We start from the raw sequence: 17,100 nt of genomic DNA, 5'->3' as shown, positions 1-17,100 counted from the left end.
CATAACTTAAGCTATTTTTTCAGTGACCATATGCGAAATCTCCTCTTTATGTCATATAATAATAGTAGTAAAAAGAAAAAATCTCAAAGATAAGTAATTAAGTATTAGAATCAAATTAAACACAGTACTATTAATCTATGGGGTGGGTTGTCCATATCTTCTATGATTCTGCAATTGATGATATATGACTTGTCATATGTATTATCGTGACCTATTTTATTTTTTTTCCAGAGGATATAATAAAGTAGACGAAATTAAACAATAAAGGGAATTAACTCAATTTGAGAAAGATCATTAACATTAATTTAATTGCTATACTCATGGAACAAGAGAAACAAACTCTCAAACACATTCTTTGAGACCAAAATGTATCATTCTCAACAATCATACACATCTTCCTCCATAACCTGCAGTTTTGAACAGAGCTTGCTTCACGTCTTCAGAACTTAAAATTGTTCGATGATCCACTGACTATCATAAAAAATAATTAAATAAATCGGTCATTTAATTTGTATTCGGATATATTTATATATATTAAACTCTAGCAAAAAAAAATAATTAATTGTAGATTACCTCAGAGCAAGAAGCTCTCATTGAGAAGTCACTGAAACAGCTGACAACACATTGTTGAACCTCAAGCCCTAATGCTTCCATTGTGTGTACTGTTGATAACAGTAAACCTGGCTTCGTTCCACAACATATCTCTATGCTCGTTTCATCCTCATTTCTCCTTTCTACGTCAAACTATAAAAACGATATCTTACTGTTTACTTTTTTCTAATCGATATACATACATAAATAACTATACACTCATTATCATATATTTTTAATTATATTAGTTAGGTGGTATTACCCCCCACCACCACCACCACCACAAATGGACAAATATATACGACGACAAAGCTCATTACAAACAGTCTTAATTCACATTTACTTATTCTAATGTACAAATTATTTTCCGAAAGAAAACAAAAAAGCATTATATTATTTGAATTTTGACGTAGATAATAATTTAATAGAAGAAAGATTGTACCTTTGGAGGATTTCTTACAAGTGCTTCATTAGTCTTTAACCCCTTGAAATTACCCAGAAATTTAATGTCCTTGATTTCGTTTTCTTCATGCAACCTGTTGATTTTATCTAATAGCTCCTTCACATAATCAATTGTATCTCCAAGTATAGATGTTCTATCCATCTGTTAAATCAAATAATTAATAATAATTGTAATAAAGAGAAAATTAATTAATTAAATCACCTTGCTTATTTTGGGTACAATAGATCTAAGCATAGAGAGTCTGTCATTAAGTCTTTTCCTTCTTCTCCTTTCTGCCATAAGATTCTTAGAAGGCTGTCCTTCTACTTTCTTCACTTTATAATTTTTACTCTTTTTTTCTCCCACAATTCTTGAAGTTGCTTCTTCCATTTTGACCACTTTGTTAATATTGTAACAACTAAATGAGTCTTCATAATGCCCATGAAAATCAGTAGAAAAATGACCAATTTGCCCTTCCTCTATAATGGCTCTTTCTTGAATATTATTATTATTATAAGTGGTAGAATCAATAACTAGTTGAGGTGGGGTAGTAGTAGTGAAAGAATGAAGAAAAGGGTATGATGATTCTTGAAAATCAGGACATGGAAAATAATTGGATTGTGAAGGAGACATTATGAGGTCTAAAAGGGAAGAATTTGAAGGTATAAATTCAGGATTTTGTTGATAAAAAGTTGGTGATTCAATGTTCCATGCATTTGCAAAAGTGTTGTTCCAATTTTCTATCCTTGGAGAAACTATTTCTTCTAAAAAATCTTCTTGAGTGAGCTCCATTTTTTTCTCTCCCTCTCTCTCTATTATTACAACAAAAATGTTGATAAGGAGATGTCCTCAGGTGACAGCTAACGTGATGTTGCCTCTAAGCTAAAAGGAATGTATATATAGACAAATCAAACCATACTCTTGCCTTTTCAATTAAAATATGTATAAGATTTTAATGCACATTTTATAGTGTTAAAAATTAATTATAAAATTTAATTTTTTAAAATTACAAAAATACCTGAAAATTGGTGGATTCATAATGTATTTCAAAGGGTTATTTTGATTTCGAATATATCAGTCAATATCATGACATATCGTATTTCGATTTGATATACATCATTCAATGTTTTAACAGCGTAAAGTTATGTCTTTAACTCATACATCGTGTAAAAATAATGTATTTAATCGATACATCGCGTAAAGTTATGCTTATACATCACGTAAAATGATGTATCTGATCGATTTATCATATGATGTGATATATTTGATCAATATATCGTGTAAAATAATGTATCCAACAGATATATCTGTAAAGTATGAATGTCATAATTTTTTCAAATAATTATTTTTTTATAAAATATGATAAAACAATTAAGTTGTTTCTTAAATTAAATTATTACTTAAAATAAATATCATGGTAAACATTTACCTATATCGACTATCAATGGTTTATATCAAATTAAAATTAACTTATATACATATGAAAAATATAAATGTGTGTGTTTTAAGGCATATATATATATATATATATATATATATATATATATATGATGTTAATTTGTGCTATATAAAGTATAAGAACAATGACTTTTACCCAATATTAAAAATTATCATTATAATTTTTGGTCTTTAAAATATTCGATATACCATAATACTTGCTTCTTATAGATCATGTTATTAAGGTTAAAATAATAGATCATGTGATTATGGTTAAAATAAGAAATTTGGTAAGAGTTTTTAGATATAAAAAAATATTTTCTTTTTGGATTAAAAAGAGAAACAAAGTTATACAAAGTTGTACGTCTAGTTATTTATTTAAGTCAATCTAATTCGAATATAAGAGGATCATAATGAAATTTTAATTTTTCTTTTCCCACAATAAATAATAACATAATTATAAATAGGATTAAGAAAAATATATTCTGCTCTGACCTCTATTTTATACAATAAAGAAATTATTTTCGTTAAACTCCTAATTTTATCCTATTTTCTTGTGTAATGTATAGGAAAGGCAATTTTTTTTTCCTTTGGTATCTATATTACGTTGTATCTCGTTTTCTGAAATGTGTTCCCTATGGTAGAGGTTTACTTCTTTCTCTTTTATTTTAGTTGTTGATTATTTTCAATTTCACGTTCTTGAATATATTAGTTGTTTTTTATTTAATATTTTTTGAAGTTAAAAAAATATGAATTAATTAATTTGATCAATGAATACAAATTAATTATTTTATTTTCTATATTGATCAGATACATATTTTCAAGATTAATAATTTCAAAAATAAAATTGAAAAGAATACTATTATTTTATAGAATTAATTTTACGAAATTACATATATTAAAAAATATTCAACTTTTACGTATTTATTTTATATTATAAATAAAAGTGAAAGAAATATTATTTTAAAGTGATATTTATAGAAATCTGTAGTGAGACAGTATACATATTTTAATCCCAATGTCTGAAATGTTTGACCCAGCAGAGTCTGTCCGAATGGAAAAAGATAGATTCGAACCTCTCGCTAGCAATAAAATATCAAATGAGCCTCTTTTTGCTTCTCTCTTCTACGCTCATTACGTATGATTAAATAAATAATATTTTTTTTGATAAGACTATACTTTTTTTTTCCCAATTATATTCTTGAAAAGTATATGTTCACGTGGTGATGCAATCAAAAACATTTTTTTCCAGGACCAGCATAACATGCATTGGCTAAATTACTTATTCATAACTTTGAGATAGATATTCATATTCAATTAAAAAGAGGTGACCTGATTAAATTATTTACTATTTTAATAGATATTTAAGAATATTTTAATAAAAATGCTCAAACGAAAGTATTTAATGGAGATATTTTATTATGTGATTAAATGCTATTGAGCATGTAAATGAAATTTGCACACAAATTCGAAGAATTTTATGTAATACACTGATTATTTATTTATATTTTTTTTATTACAACAAATAATTTGATTTTATAATCAAAAAAATTGTTAGCCCCGTTGATTAAACTATTTATTTCAATCAAATTAAATGCCAGGCTAAGAAAAACGCTCTTATATTAATTTCTTCATTAATACACAGTATTTACTTCATTATTTTTAACTGATCATTTACATTAATGGCTATTGATATTGATCTATCGAGAGCATATAGGTTTTAAATCCTTCTGTCATTCCACTGCAAATGTGCCTAACAACTGTAAAAATCGTCGTTTAGTCATAATCTGATAGATACCTTCCGTAGTAACTAAGCAAAAAAACTGGCCTTTTGTAAGAAAAAATTAATCGCACCAATCCAAAAGTGTAACTTCAAAAAACAGTAATTCTAGACTATATATTGTTTAGAAAATATGTTGAGTTCGAAATAAAAATGCACACAGCGTAACAAATTGTCACTTGATATTAAAGTATTAAACATGTCATTACAATAAAGCGTATAATTTTATTTTATTACTAGTAGCAAGAATTTGGTTGCAAATTATATATAAACATAGATATAAAAAGAATAAATGAAGATGAGGTTACTATAGCGCCGATAGCCTCTCTTTTTTAAGGTTTAGACATGGCATGTTACTTACTCTGGTTCTGTTCTTGTTTTTATATGATTTCTCTATTTTTTTTTTATATATAGAAAAGAAGTGTTTACCCAAATAACGTTTGCCGACCAAAAAAATTTCACCCTAATTAGATTAGAATGAAAATAATAGCTTGCTTATATATAAGACAAGACATCATTAGTGGTCGGTGAAATGTGAATACGTTGGGAATTTCTACAAATGTATTTAGTGAAATTAAAACGGAAAATTTTAATAGTTTAATTGATTAATTATTTTTTTTATGAGGGTTTTATTTTGATCTCACCATCGTCTCCCATGCAATAACTTGTCAATCACACACAAAATCGATGATCCAAAGCCTCCCACATAGGAAAACAAGTAATAAACCCAACAATCATCCAGCTAATTCATCAAACGTCAATTGTTTCCGAACAATTTTTCCATATGTGATATGTTCTCTCTTTTTTATTTTTCACCTTCTTCTCGTTGTTCTTTTTCTGATTGACACAGGGTATCTAGTATCTACATTTGTTTTTGGAATACGTGACAAGTTTTCATGTATAAATTATAATAATGCAATTCATAGAGTAGGTAAAAGTACTTAGATTGGAATATTATTTGTACCATCGAGGTGAACAAATCAATTAGACTTGTAAATTATTATTGATGTGACAAGGGAGAGTTGTTAGAACATAATCATACTTTACTCATGATTTTAAGATTGTAAATTCGAATCATCAATAGAATAAGATAAAACTGCTGTATAAAGGATAAAGTATATGAGAGGATTCATGTTAATAATCAAGCATGCATGTGGCATCGACGTTATATTTTGCAGTGATGACGATGATGAGAATATTTCTATTTTCATGATAATTGAGAATAATTTACAAAACACGTTTGAGTATGCTCTTTTTTATTTTATTTTTTGCTTGTCTTATACATAATATGTCCCTGACGTTTAATTTCCTCAAAAGTGTTCAACATGAGTATCATTATTTTTTCTCTATTATTGTTTGAAAACAAACCTGAAGATTCGATGTAGTACTATTACAGGAATAAAGAACAAATTAAAATTCACTGCCCAGAAATTATTTTACCCTGCTTCTCTTGAAATGGAGAAATTATTTATTGTACCATTTACCAACAGAGTTATTTTCTACTAAAATGTTAAATTGTCTGATTGCCACGATCACTTATTGTTGTACAATATTCCCTTACTTGTTGCACGAAGTCATCAATCAACCTCTTCACTTATTGGGGTATATATTTTAAGTTACATATATAGTTTAATTTGATAGTGTTTAATAAAAGATGAAATTTTTTAAAAATTTATTGTCTAAAATATTTTTTTGACATTTATATGGTTAAAAATTATTTTCACAGAGAGTAAAAGGAAAATTTTAAAGTTATATTACTACAACAAAAATAACTTTTAGCAGCAATAAATAGACACATTGATAAAGAGTATTAAAGTTTTTACCATCATTAGTTGAGTGTTATTAGATTCAGTGTCGCTAAAGGCTTTAGGGATATATACAAAACACTAATTGTAACTAAAAACACATATTTTGCGGTAATTTAGCTATTATCATTAATTAATTGCCGTTAAAAATCATTTTTGATGTATTGATTGTTTCTAAGTATAATAAGATGACATTTTTTATGAGACAACAAAAAATAAAAAATATCATATAAAATAAGACTGAGTATATCATAATAAGCAACATATATATATATATAAGTAGGAAAAAATAAATTTAGATGATGCAGTGTTATCACAACTCACATGTATGATCCAGTGCAATGTAGTAATATAGTGTAATATTTTGATACTAAACTATTTATGTGTTAGATTAGTATATACATTATTCTCACACATTCCTCTAATTCAGGAAGCCTCGCCATTGTTAAATATGACTCGAGTAATATACATTACGTTCTCTTCTCAATAATAATTGTCACTATTTTACTTCTTAAAAGTCTAAAATAATAAATTATTTTAATTTTAGAAATATATAAAAATTACTTTAAGTTATAATTTCTTTATATTAATATGATAAAAAAATTTATCTTGAAACATTAATCGAATTTCAAATAATTTAATTTTCAAATAAAAAAACTGTAATGAGTATTTTAGGATCGAAAAAGTATGAAATTGCCATAATATATCCCAATTAAACTTGATTGATTAGGCAACTTTTTGAGAAACTAAAGTGATTATTAATTAATTTACTTTTAACTCAACATTGTGATACTGATTTTGAAAGGGGCAGTGCATATTCTTGCCTCAGGAAAGTTATAAATAATCAAGATGGGACTTTCTAATAAATATTCCAAAATAAAAAGTTAAAAAAAAAATAGAAGTATATTACAAAACAGCCCCTCTAATCGAACAAATTTCCCCCCAAAATTAGGAAGATAACATATTAGTTTTTGTGCAATTTGTATAGACTATGATTAATTAATAATCACTAATGTGAGGTCAAAGATCTATTTCATTCTTCGTAGTATTTAATTGTAGGAACAGCCTACCAGTAAATAAGGGACTATTGTGGACAATTGATGTAGTAAGTAGTATCATATATTATAATAATATATACATGTATGATTATTCTTTTTGTCATATGGTGCAAAATTCTACCACTTATGAAAGGCGCACAGTTTTTTATTGAACCATTTTTGGACACTTAATAATCCCTGATGTATTCATGAATCACCTTGAGCATATTGTAGTTGAAGTTTGAATTTAGACTTCTTTTTTTAAGGAATAGAACTGAAAAATAGATATGAATATGACATAATATGGATCGATAATGTATCAATCAACGAACATGTTACGTTCAATTTTAGGTTAACAATTTAATAGATTCATTTATCGTGGAAGTAATATGAGAGCTACCGAGTTTGGAAGTTCAGTAAAATTAATAAAACTTCCCATAAAACTATATGGTTAAATTCAATCTTTATGTAGCTCTCATTGCTTAAAACTTTATTTTCTTTTTTTCAACTTTTGATATTCCTGGTCTGTTAGTTACTGATATTCTAAAACTTTGTGCCTGTTTACAATGTACTCATAATACAAAATTTACGGTTCATGTGTAACGTATCAAATAAAAATTAAAGGAAAAAGTTGGACAAATCAACAACCTTCCACAACATTAATGTGGAAGGCGAAATCATGAATCAAAAGATCTCTTTCATCACCTGTTAAATCAAGCTCTTAAAATCTTGATAATTAAACAAAAGGAAAAATTAGGTTTTCAAAACTGATTTTGAGGTGCAACATTGAGCTTCTTACTCATAATCAAAGAGTTATGGGCTGAATGGAGTAATTAGGCCCATTTAAAATAAAAGACGGCCCAGTTGAGATTTAAACCCGTCTGCGCTTAGACTCCTATCTTCGTCCAATTCAAATGGTTAGCTTGAACATGAAAAAAGTGAGAAGAATTCATTCAAATAATAATAAAAAAAAACTAGTTAGAATGAAAGATATTATATTTATTTCGCGCATTGATTTTACTATAAATACAGATTCAGAATTTATTATTTTGGCTTAGATGGAAAAGATAGTGACATTTTCACTCCGGCAAAGAATTGTCATATACTTAGATACATGACATCAATAAAATAAATGTTCATAGCATAGTCATTATTCGCTTTCATAAATAAATAATAAATAAATTTGATGAAACATATATAAAAGATTTTTAAATTTGTTTATAAAAATAATATATTTTGTGTGTCTGTGTAAATATATATATATATATATAATTGTCAGTTCAGTTTAACTATTTATTTGATTTTTTTTCAAATAAAATTATACCCAACTTAAATACTATCGATTTTGAATGATTTAAATCCAAACCGAAACTAAATAAAATCATTAAAGGCATGAGAGAAAAGCATATTGGCTAATGATTGTGAGGCCCCAATTCTTAACTAGTTTGAATTGATTTTTATTTACAAGTAAACTGCTTGCCAACAAGATGAACAAAAGCTACTAAGACATAAATCGTAGTTATTGCGTTAGTAATTTCATTAAAGCTGTGGTCTCTCCTCTCTATTCAACGGTAGCATAAACAATCAATAATAAGAATAATATTACCATAACCCTTTTTAAATATATTGATTTCATGCTTTGAAAAACATTAAACATTACATTAGTATTCAATAACAAAAATAAAATAGAAACGTTAATTATCATTTCTGTTTCAAACTTAATAAATATTAACGGACAACTATTTTTAATCAAATAAAAATAGCAAGTAACTAAATCACAGTAAAACAAAAAATTAACTTTCTACCCGTTACTTAACGGTACTTGCCAATAAATGATTAAAAAATAAAAACCGATAACGTCCACATTACAATTCTGTTATGTATTTCTAATTTCACCTATAAATATAATTCCAGCTCACCTGAAAATCAGTCAACAAATCAATCATACAGTCTTGTTCCAACAATGACCAAAAATATCCATTTCTTGATTCTATTCATCTTACTAAACATTCTTGAATTCAATGTAAATTTAACCAAATCAAATCCACAACCACAATACCCATGTCAACCCCCTCATCACAAATACAAATTCTGCAACAAAAAATTGTCAATTTCCAATAGAGTTCACTCTCTAATCTCTTTACTCACCATTGATGAGAAAATTTTACATCTCTCTGATAATACAACTTCAATTCCAAGACTTGGTTTACCAGCATATGAATGGTGGTCAGAATCTCTTCATGGTATTGGGATTAATGGACCTGGGATCAATTTCAATGGTTCTATTAAAAGTGCCACAAGTTTTCCCCAAGTTATTCTTACTGCAGCTGCTTTCAATAGAACTCTGTGGCATTCGATTGCATCGGCTATTGCAGTGGAGGCAAGGGCTATGTACAATACGGGTCAATCTGGGCTTACGTTTTGGGCGCCTAATATTAATGTTTTTAGGGACCCTAGATGGGGAAGGGGTCAAGAAACGCCAGGGGAAGATCCAATGGTGGTTTCTTCTTATGCTATTGAGTATGTTACGGGATTTCAACAACTGAATTCGAAGGCGGACAAAGAAAGTAGTAATGGCCATGTGTTTGGGAATACGAGGAGGGTTCTTAAAGAAGATGACGATGCTGGTGATAAGCTTATGTTATCTGCTTGTTGTAAGCATTTCACTGCGTATGACTTGGAGAAATGGGGTGATGCTACCAGATACAGCTTCAATGCTGTGGTAAATTTCTTCCATCTTGCTACTGAATTGCTAATTTCTCCGTTGTTGCCTTGCATTTTGCTGTACTTGAGCCGTGCTTTTTTTTTTAGAAACAACCTCTCTACCTACGTTAGGTAGTGGTGTATATTCTACTCTCTCTGCAGACCACTATGTTGTTGTAATTGGTTGGTGGCTGGCATATAGTAGCTTATTACATTACATTGAACCTTATACCCGTTGGGCCAATCAATTTGATTCTATTTTAGCTAGGAAGACAATAATCTTTACCTTTTTCTTGTTTCTTATTGTTCAATTAACATGATTAATCGTTGGACATATTAACAGCCGGAGGCAGAGTGTTATATAGCATAAGGTTATGTTACTTGTTACCATTTCTGGTTCTGGATTCTGATATCTGAATTCTATCACCTCTCTTTATTGGAGAATAATAAAGGTTGGTTTACACGACTATACGTATCACTTAACCACCTACAACTTGAGCTGTGGCTGGTCTCAATTTTTTTGTTGTTGTTAGAACTAGATTAAGCTGTTCAAGTAATGGTGAATACAAACACCAATGAATTCCATGTACACTATGGATTTGTGAAAAAGCATTAGTTCTAGTGTTAATTTCTTTATCACTTTACATATTAGGTGACCAGGCAGGATATGGAGGACACGTTTCAGGCACCTTTTCGTAGTTGTATCCAACAAGCTAAGGCCAGTTGCTTAATGTGTAGCTACAATAGTGTGAATGGAGTACCAGCATGTGCAGATAAGGTGCTCTTAGATAAAGTCCGAACTGACTGGGGGTTCGATGGGTAATATTTCTTCTTTTTTCTATCTGTAAGGCTTTTTTCTAATGATTTACATCAAACATGTGTAATTGTTGAATTATTTAATTTCAGATACATCACCTCTGATTGTGATGCTGTGGCTACTATATATGAAAACCAAAATTACACTCAAACTCCAGAAGATGCTGTTGCTCTTGCTCTTAAAGCAGGTTTTCTAGCAGTCTCATCAAATTTGTTATTCTATGTTACTCTATCCTCTTTATCCAATTCTTATTCAACAATTTTGGCAGGAACAAATATAAACTGTGGAACATACATGCTGCGATACGTGAAATCTGCATTCCAGCAGGGGAGTGTGCTTGAAGAAGACCTAGACAGAGCACTGCAATACTTGTTTTCTGTTCAATTCCGGCTTGGTCTTTTTGATGGAAACCCTGCAAAGGGACAGTTTGCAAAATTTGGTCCTCAAGATGTCTGTACTTCTAATAACTTGGAGTTGGCGCTTGATGCTGTGAGGCAGGGCATTGTGCTTCTTAAAAATGATCAGAAGTTCTTGCCATTGGACAAGAGAAGAATTTCTACATTAGCTATTGTCGGTCCTATGGCAAATGTGAGCAGTCCTGGTGGTACTTACACAGGTTAGAAAATCTAAAATCCATTAGTATGTCATGCTTTGTTCTGTCCTACATCACTGAAATATCCAATATCATATCCAAAATATAGAATGTATTTTCTTTATGCAAATTCCAAGAGAGAGATATTGTTTTCACTGCGGACATGGTAAATGCTCAAAGTGAATGCATATAATATTGAGGTTGATGCTAGATATACATCTGGAAAAGGATTTGTGGTTACTTAGGAATTAGATTATTCCATGAACTGAAATATTAATGAATTCTGATCAGGAAGCATTCTACATCACCAAGTGAGTTTCTCCTTCTCATAGTTAGTCCGGGACAGTTTCCTTTTGACTTTGTATTTCGCTTATATCAGCAATCACCGACTATAACCTACTAATAGCAGCTCACAAGAAAAAAATGTGTTTCTTTGTTAACTGCAGAGGAAACACTTTGAACTGGTGGATTGGTTAGTGTAATTTAATATTCTTTGTTATCTTACAGGCGTGCCGTGCAAATTAAAGAGCATACGTGATGGGTTTCACCGTCATATAAATAGAACACTTTATGCAGCTGGTTGCCTGGACGTAGGATGCAATTCCACTGCTGGTTTCCCGGATGCTATTTCTATTGCTAAAGAAGCTGATTATGTAATTGTTGTGGCTGGGTTGGATTTATCCCAGGAAACTGAGGATCTTGACCGGTATAGTCTTCTCTTACCAGGTCATCAGACAAACTTAGTTAGCGCTCTTGCAGCTGTAAGTAAGAAACCAATCATTTTGGTTCTTACTGGTGGTGGACCTATTGATGTATCCTTTGCTGAGAAAGACCCAAGAATTGCTAGTATCTTATGGGTTGCTTACCCTGGAGAGACTGGTGGCAAAGCACTATCCGAGATAATTTTCGGATATCAAAATCCAGGTTAGTATAAATGTCATACTGGAAGTTGATAGTACCAATTAGTTTCATATGCTAATGAGTTTTAGTCCCCAATCATAACCTAGTTTAGCAAAGGAAAGAGTATACACAGGGGAAACTTATTGCCATTTGTCTGTTTATGCAAAATAAGAACAAGCTGTGGGTTGAGCTTTTATAAATAAAATGCAGGTGGAAAATTGCCTATGACTTGGTACCTCGAGTCATACTCCAAAGTGCCAATGACTAACATGAGTATGAGAGCTGATCCTGCGAGTGGTTATCCAGGAAGAACCTATCGGTTTTACACGGGAGATCTGCTATATGGATTTGGACATGGATTAAGCTATACAAGCTTCTCTTCGCGACTCTTATCTGCACCAAATAGATTGAGTTTATCACTTGGTAAATCTAATTGGAAAAGGAGTATACTTGCCCAAGAACACAGTAGGCTTGGTTACATTCATGTCGACGAAGTTCCAAGTTGTAGTTTGTCTAAATTCTTCATTCATATCTCTGTCACAAATGATGGGGACATGGATGGAAGCCATGTTCTGCTGTTATTCTCACGTGTCCCACAGAATATTCAAGGTTCTCCACAGAAACAACTAGTGGGATTTGATCGCGTGCATGTCCCTGCACGTAAATCTGTTGAAACAAGTCTCTCGATAAATCCTTGCGAGTTTCTCAGCTTTTCAAATGACCAAGGCAACAGAATACTGGCACTTGGTGAACACACTCTCGTTTTAGATGATATTGAACATGTTGTATCCATTGAAATGTGACAAGCAAGAGCCATCGTGGTTATGAGGAAATCAATTGCCTCTGCATCGGAGGGTTTTCTTGCCTGAAATGTTCATAGAATAAGAATATTGTTGTGACCCGATTCTCAGATTTTTCTCCATTTAGCACCAGAGCATGAAGTTGAGGAATTATAGGATTTTTGTATGCTCATTTGTATAATCACAGATTCAATAAGATATTGTGAAAGATTTGTAATTGCCTCTTTTATTCTCTGTTACTATTAAAGCGTGAAATTTGTTCCTATAGAGATCTGTTTCCAGAATTGTTTGATCATTTGACATGGATTCTACAAAAAGTTGACTAGGACCATCTTTGAGCTAAAACGTTTGTTTTCACATAATTTGGAATGAGAATGAGATGCAAAGTGCAGAAAAGAAAATCTGACTCCATGATGACATTCAGTAATTTAATGATTAGTACATGTTGGGACCCTTCAACATACAGCTATGTCTTCACATGAAGCAATAGCACCAATGTTAAACTTTTGTTTTTCTTTTCATATCTATTTTGACGGTCTTCTTTTACAGCTTTCCATTTTTTTTGCTCCTTTAGGAACTCGAGGAGCATGTTTACTACTTGAGCAACCCCTCTCGGCTCTTGTTTATGACTTGTTTGAGGGAAGTGTTCTGTGGTGTAGCTTCTCTTGATTTTCCTGGTCGTTGTGCATGTATGCGGTGGGCCAAAAAAATTATGGTTTGCATGTGAAATAGAACAAACGAAAAAAGCAACTTTTTGCTAGTTTCACATGCAATTCTTCCTTTCTTGTTTACAATCAAGTTGAACCAAAAAGAACAGTTGGTAAAAGTATAGTAAGAGTTACCAGCCTTTTGAATCCGAAGCGAAAAATATTAACAAAAATTTTAAAATAATATCTGAAATTTTTTTTAATCAAAACGGTAAAATCGCTCATGAAGTAGCGATTTTGTCCGCTTGAAAAAGTAAAATCGTTGCGATAGCAGCGATTTGTTAAATTTAATTTTTTTTTAAAAAAAAATAAACAAAATCGCTCCCAAAGGAAAAATTTATTCGTGTAAACCACTATATAAACGCTACTAAAAAAACTAAATTTAGCAACGAAATTTTTTATAGCTAAACAATAAAATTCGTTACTAATTCTATTTAGCACATTAGTTAAGTTAGTTACGAGCAAATAAGAACAGACTGTGAATCCATTTGAATGGTAATCAGCACTGTTATCATTTCTTAGATTGAATCGTATTTGTTACGAGTAATATATATTCGTCACCCTTAATAGCTACAAATTCAATAGTCTCGGAGTTTGAATTTTATTGATATTTTTAAATAATATTCATCACTTTATTTGTCAAATAGCCAAGAGGCTATACACGTACTCTCATACGTTTGAATTTTAGTAATATCGTGTCAATATTAATGACAGTTTTAGTCTATGATCAAGAAGATAAATGATTCAAGTAGCTAGTGTCGTGATTTTGAATTTTAGCCTCATTTTTTCTCTTAATTGTACCTAGGTAGTCGGGTAGGGCAAAGGAGAAATAAGGAGAGAATCACGAGATGAAAAATCGAACATCATTAGTTATCAATATAAATTCAAATATATAATCAATTCAATTGTTAGATCTATTTCTTAATTTTTGTTACATTAATGAATAACGATCAACTTTGAAGATTTTCTTGATTAGGTAAAAATAAATGAAAAAAAAGGAATCATCATCTTTTCCTTGTAGACTTGTTGAACGAATCGTAAGATTCTAATTTCTAAGTCAATTTGAGTAGAAGATCAAATCTCACAAATTTAACATATCAGACTAAAATATATTATATTAATATGAGATAGTGCAATATTTTCAAACTTTCCTGCTCCATTCAAAGTTTCATATCCACTAATTTCCCAAATTTTAGGACTAAGATTACGGGGATTTTTTTTTCTTTTTATCGAACGGAAAAATTAATTTACGTTCCTCTACTCTCTCCGGTAACATTTACACGATCAACTTACTCGATATTTATATTAAATTATATTATTATATCAATTTAAAAATTATATTAAATTTAAAAAAATTATTTTTAATATAATTAATAAGTAAAAATGTTTCTATTGTGACAGATCAAAGTACAGAACAACTCAAACAATAGTATCATATGTTTAAACTTTAATGATCTCTAGATTACTGCTTTCCAGTTGTCGTCAATAGTACCATTCACTCATTAAATATGAGATTTTCATTAACAAAAAAGGACGAACATGAATGTGACAGGATGTAAGAGTTTTCACTTTTTTTCAATTCAAGTTTAGGTAAAATCTTAATTCCTATTCATACCAAAATCATATCAAATTTAAGTAATTTAATAAAATAATATATCAAGTACCTTAATTTAAATTAAAAAAAAAAGAGTATATGTTCGAATACTTGTAATCAAACTATTGGTATAATATAAATAACTTTTTTGACAGATAATGAAAAGATAGGGAAATTTAAAAAAAAAAAAAGGGAATGTAAATGCACCTTTATTGACTAGGAATATTCTAATTTGTGTTAAAAAAGAATGGATTTATATTTTCCTTTTTGTAGTAAAGATTTTACTATAATTCACTGACGGCAGAAATTGAGGAAGTGGATTCTATTACTTTAATGTATTTAAAAGATTAGCTGGCGCTCTTTTTTTCAAATCTTTAACTAATTTAAAAAAATATGGGCGAGCTAATTCTGAAGAGTTACTTCGATTGATTTTTAAAATTGAAATGGTCATATTTTATATTTATATATTTTTAAAAAATTATTTAATTTAAATTATTTTTTAATTAAAATAAAATAATATTTTTTATACGACGAAAAAGAATAACAAAATATTTTAAATTTTATTTGATTGAAAATAGACTAGATTCAAAGATTAGTTGTAAGATGTTTGGGTGGAGCCTTGTGTTTACGTGGGGCAACGCACGCCCATTTCCCATCAACTGTCCATATCTTTTTGTCTCCTTATTTGGGTTTTTACGATTTTAAATTTCATACGTCAAAATCTACCTTTAATATTTCAAAATTAATCTTCAAAAGCACTTTAAATAATAATTTGGGAAAATTAGGACATGTATGCTATCAGCTTTACAATCAAGAAAACATTTATACATATTTTTTTGAAAAAAAGATTAACTTCCTCAATGATTATGATTAAGGAAATATTGACAATCATTTAACGAGGCTAGTATATATTAGTCGAATATTTGAATTATAATTTGCTTTATTTTAATATTAATAAAGTATTTTTATCATATTTGTAGCTCAATTTTACTCAAAAAAACATTGTGTATTTATTTTAAATAATTCATTATATAAATAAGTTAATTCACTAAAATCTGACACATTATTTAATTATACACGTTATCTTCAATAAGCTGTAAAATATATGCATGTTCAATTGAAGTTAATACTTATAAAGTTATAATTGAAGAAGGTGCTTCTTTTTTTTTCTTTTTAATGATTTTCTCTTTTTTGGTTTTGTACTAATTAATTTATATTTTTAAACCAAATCTCATGAGACAAAAGCTCTTTAATTTTTCCAAAGTCCGGAAAAAGAACTTAGGTGAACGAAACATTAGCAAGAATTTCCAAAAGAAAAATCTTTAAAAGTTTTTTTATTTTTTATTTATCTTTAATAGAATTTGAAAATAAATGTTATCTAAAATATCCCATTTGCTAGCATAAACGACAAAACTTCATGTCCAATTGTCAAATAGGTGATATAATAATAGAGTACATGAAGGAAATAATTATATTAGTGGATAAACCTTAAATTTTGAATTTGAAGATTGCAAAAAGAATAGTCATCGTCATTCTTTATTATTTTTACTTTTGAATGAATATCAATCAAAGGAAACTGTCCACATCCTTCTAAAGAGAAATAAATACTCTTCTACCTTTCTATACCCAACCACCGTTAGTTTTGCAAATTTCTAAGAAATTATAAATAAAATAACAATTTTATTATATTATTTTTAATAAAACAAATATAATATTTGTAAAAATTATAATAAAAATATAATTATAATTAATAATAAAAGTAAATAAAAAACTAAGTATAAAACCCTTCGTTAATTTAGTGACCCAATATTAGCGTACAACCATTATTGAATGAGGAAGTAGTACAAATAGTTCGTCCATTCATTTTTACTATCATTTTTAACTTATTAAGAATA

The 17,100-nt window shown here is 29.3% G+C and overlaps 2 protein-coding genes across 2 annotated transcripts; one reads left to right on the top strand and one right to left on the bottom strand.

The window, feature by feature from the left end:
• Positions 1 to 280: 280 nt before the first annotated feature.
• Positions 281 to 2,306, bottom strand: LOC101251240 (transcription factor bHLH93-like). The gene is made up of 4 exons (XM_004231923.5): positions 1,256 to 2,306; positions 1,034 to 1,195; positions 574 to 744; positions 281 to 471 (listed from the first exon to the last, which is right to left on the bottom strand). The coding sequence occupies exons 1-4, from the start codon at positions 1,823 to 1,825 to the stop codon at positions 385 to 387; spliced, it is 990 nt and encodes a 329-aa protein (XP_004231971.1). The 5' UTR covers positions 1,826 to 2,306; the 3' UTR covers positions 281 to 384.
• A 5,281-nt stretch (positions 2,307 to 7,587) lies between these two features.
• Positions 7,588 to 13,169, top strand: LOC101251532 (probable beta-D-xylosidase 6). Its single transcript, XM_004231924.5, has 6 exons — positions 7,588 to 9,814; positions 10,448 to 10,614; positions 10,702 to 10,799; positions 10,881 to 11,228; positions 11,712 to 12,128; positions 12,315 to 13,169. Exons 1-6 carry the CDS (start codon positions 9,056 to 9,058, stop codon positions 12,905 to 12,907), a joined length of 2,382 nt encoding a protein of 793 aa, XP_004231972.1. The 5' UTR covers positions 7,588 to 9,055; the 3' UTR covers positions 12,908 to 13,169.
• Positions 13,170 to 17,100: the final 3,931 nt, after the last annotated feature.

The sequence above is a fragment of the Solanum lycopersicum genome, chromosome 2, assembly GCF_036512215.1.
Source record: "Solanum lycopersicum chromosome 2, SLM_r2.1".
NCBI lineage: Eukaryota > Viridiplantae > Streptophyta > Magnoliopsida > Solanales > Solanaceae > Solanum > Solanum lycopersicum.
The sequence above is the reverse complement of the archived record's forward strand: the minus strand, read 5'-3'. Positions and strand labels throughout refer to the sequence as shown.

What these genes read in the sequence shown, in the direction of transcription:
- LOC101251532 (XM_004231924.5), top strand. Translation starts at nt 9,056, where the DNA reads ATGACCAAAAATATCCATTTCTTGATTCTATTCATCTTACTAAACATT. An exon ending in TGCTCTTGCTCTTAAAGCAG is followed by an intron (nt 10,800 to 10,880) that starts GTTTTCTAGCAG and finishes CAATTTTGGCAG; the next exon opens with GAACAAATATAAACTGTGGA. An exon ending in TCCTGGTGGTACTTACACAG is followed by an intron (nt 11,229 to 11,711) that starts GTTAGAAAATCT and finishes GTTATCTTACAG; the next exon opens with GCGTGCCGTGCAAATTAAAG.
- LOC101251240 (XM_004231923.5), bottom strand. Translation starts at nt 1,825, where the DNA reads ATGGAGCTCACTCAAGAAGATTTTTTAGAAGAAATAGTTTCTCCAAGG. An exon ending in TTGTACCCAAAATAAGCAAG is followed by an intron (nt 1,196 to 1,255) that starts GTGATTTAATTA and finishes TTGATTTAACAG; the next exon opens with ATGGATAGAACATCTATACT. An exon ending in TGAGAGCTTCTTGCTCTGAG is followed by an intron (nt 472 to 573) that starts GTAATCTACAAT and finishes TTTTTATGATAG; the next exon opens with TCAGTGGATCATCGAACAAT.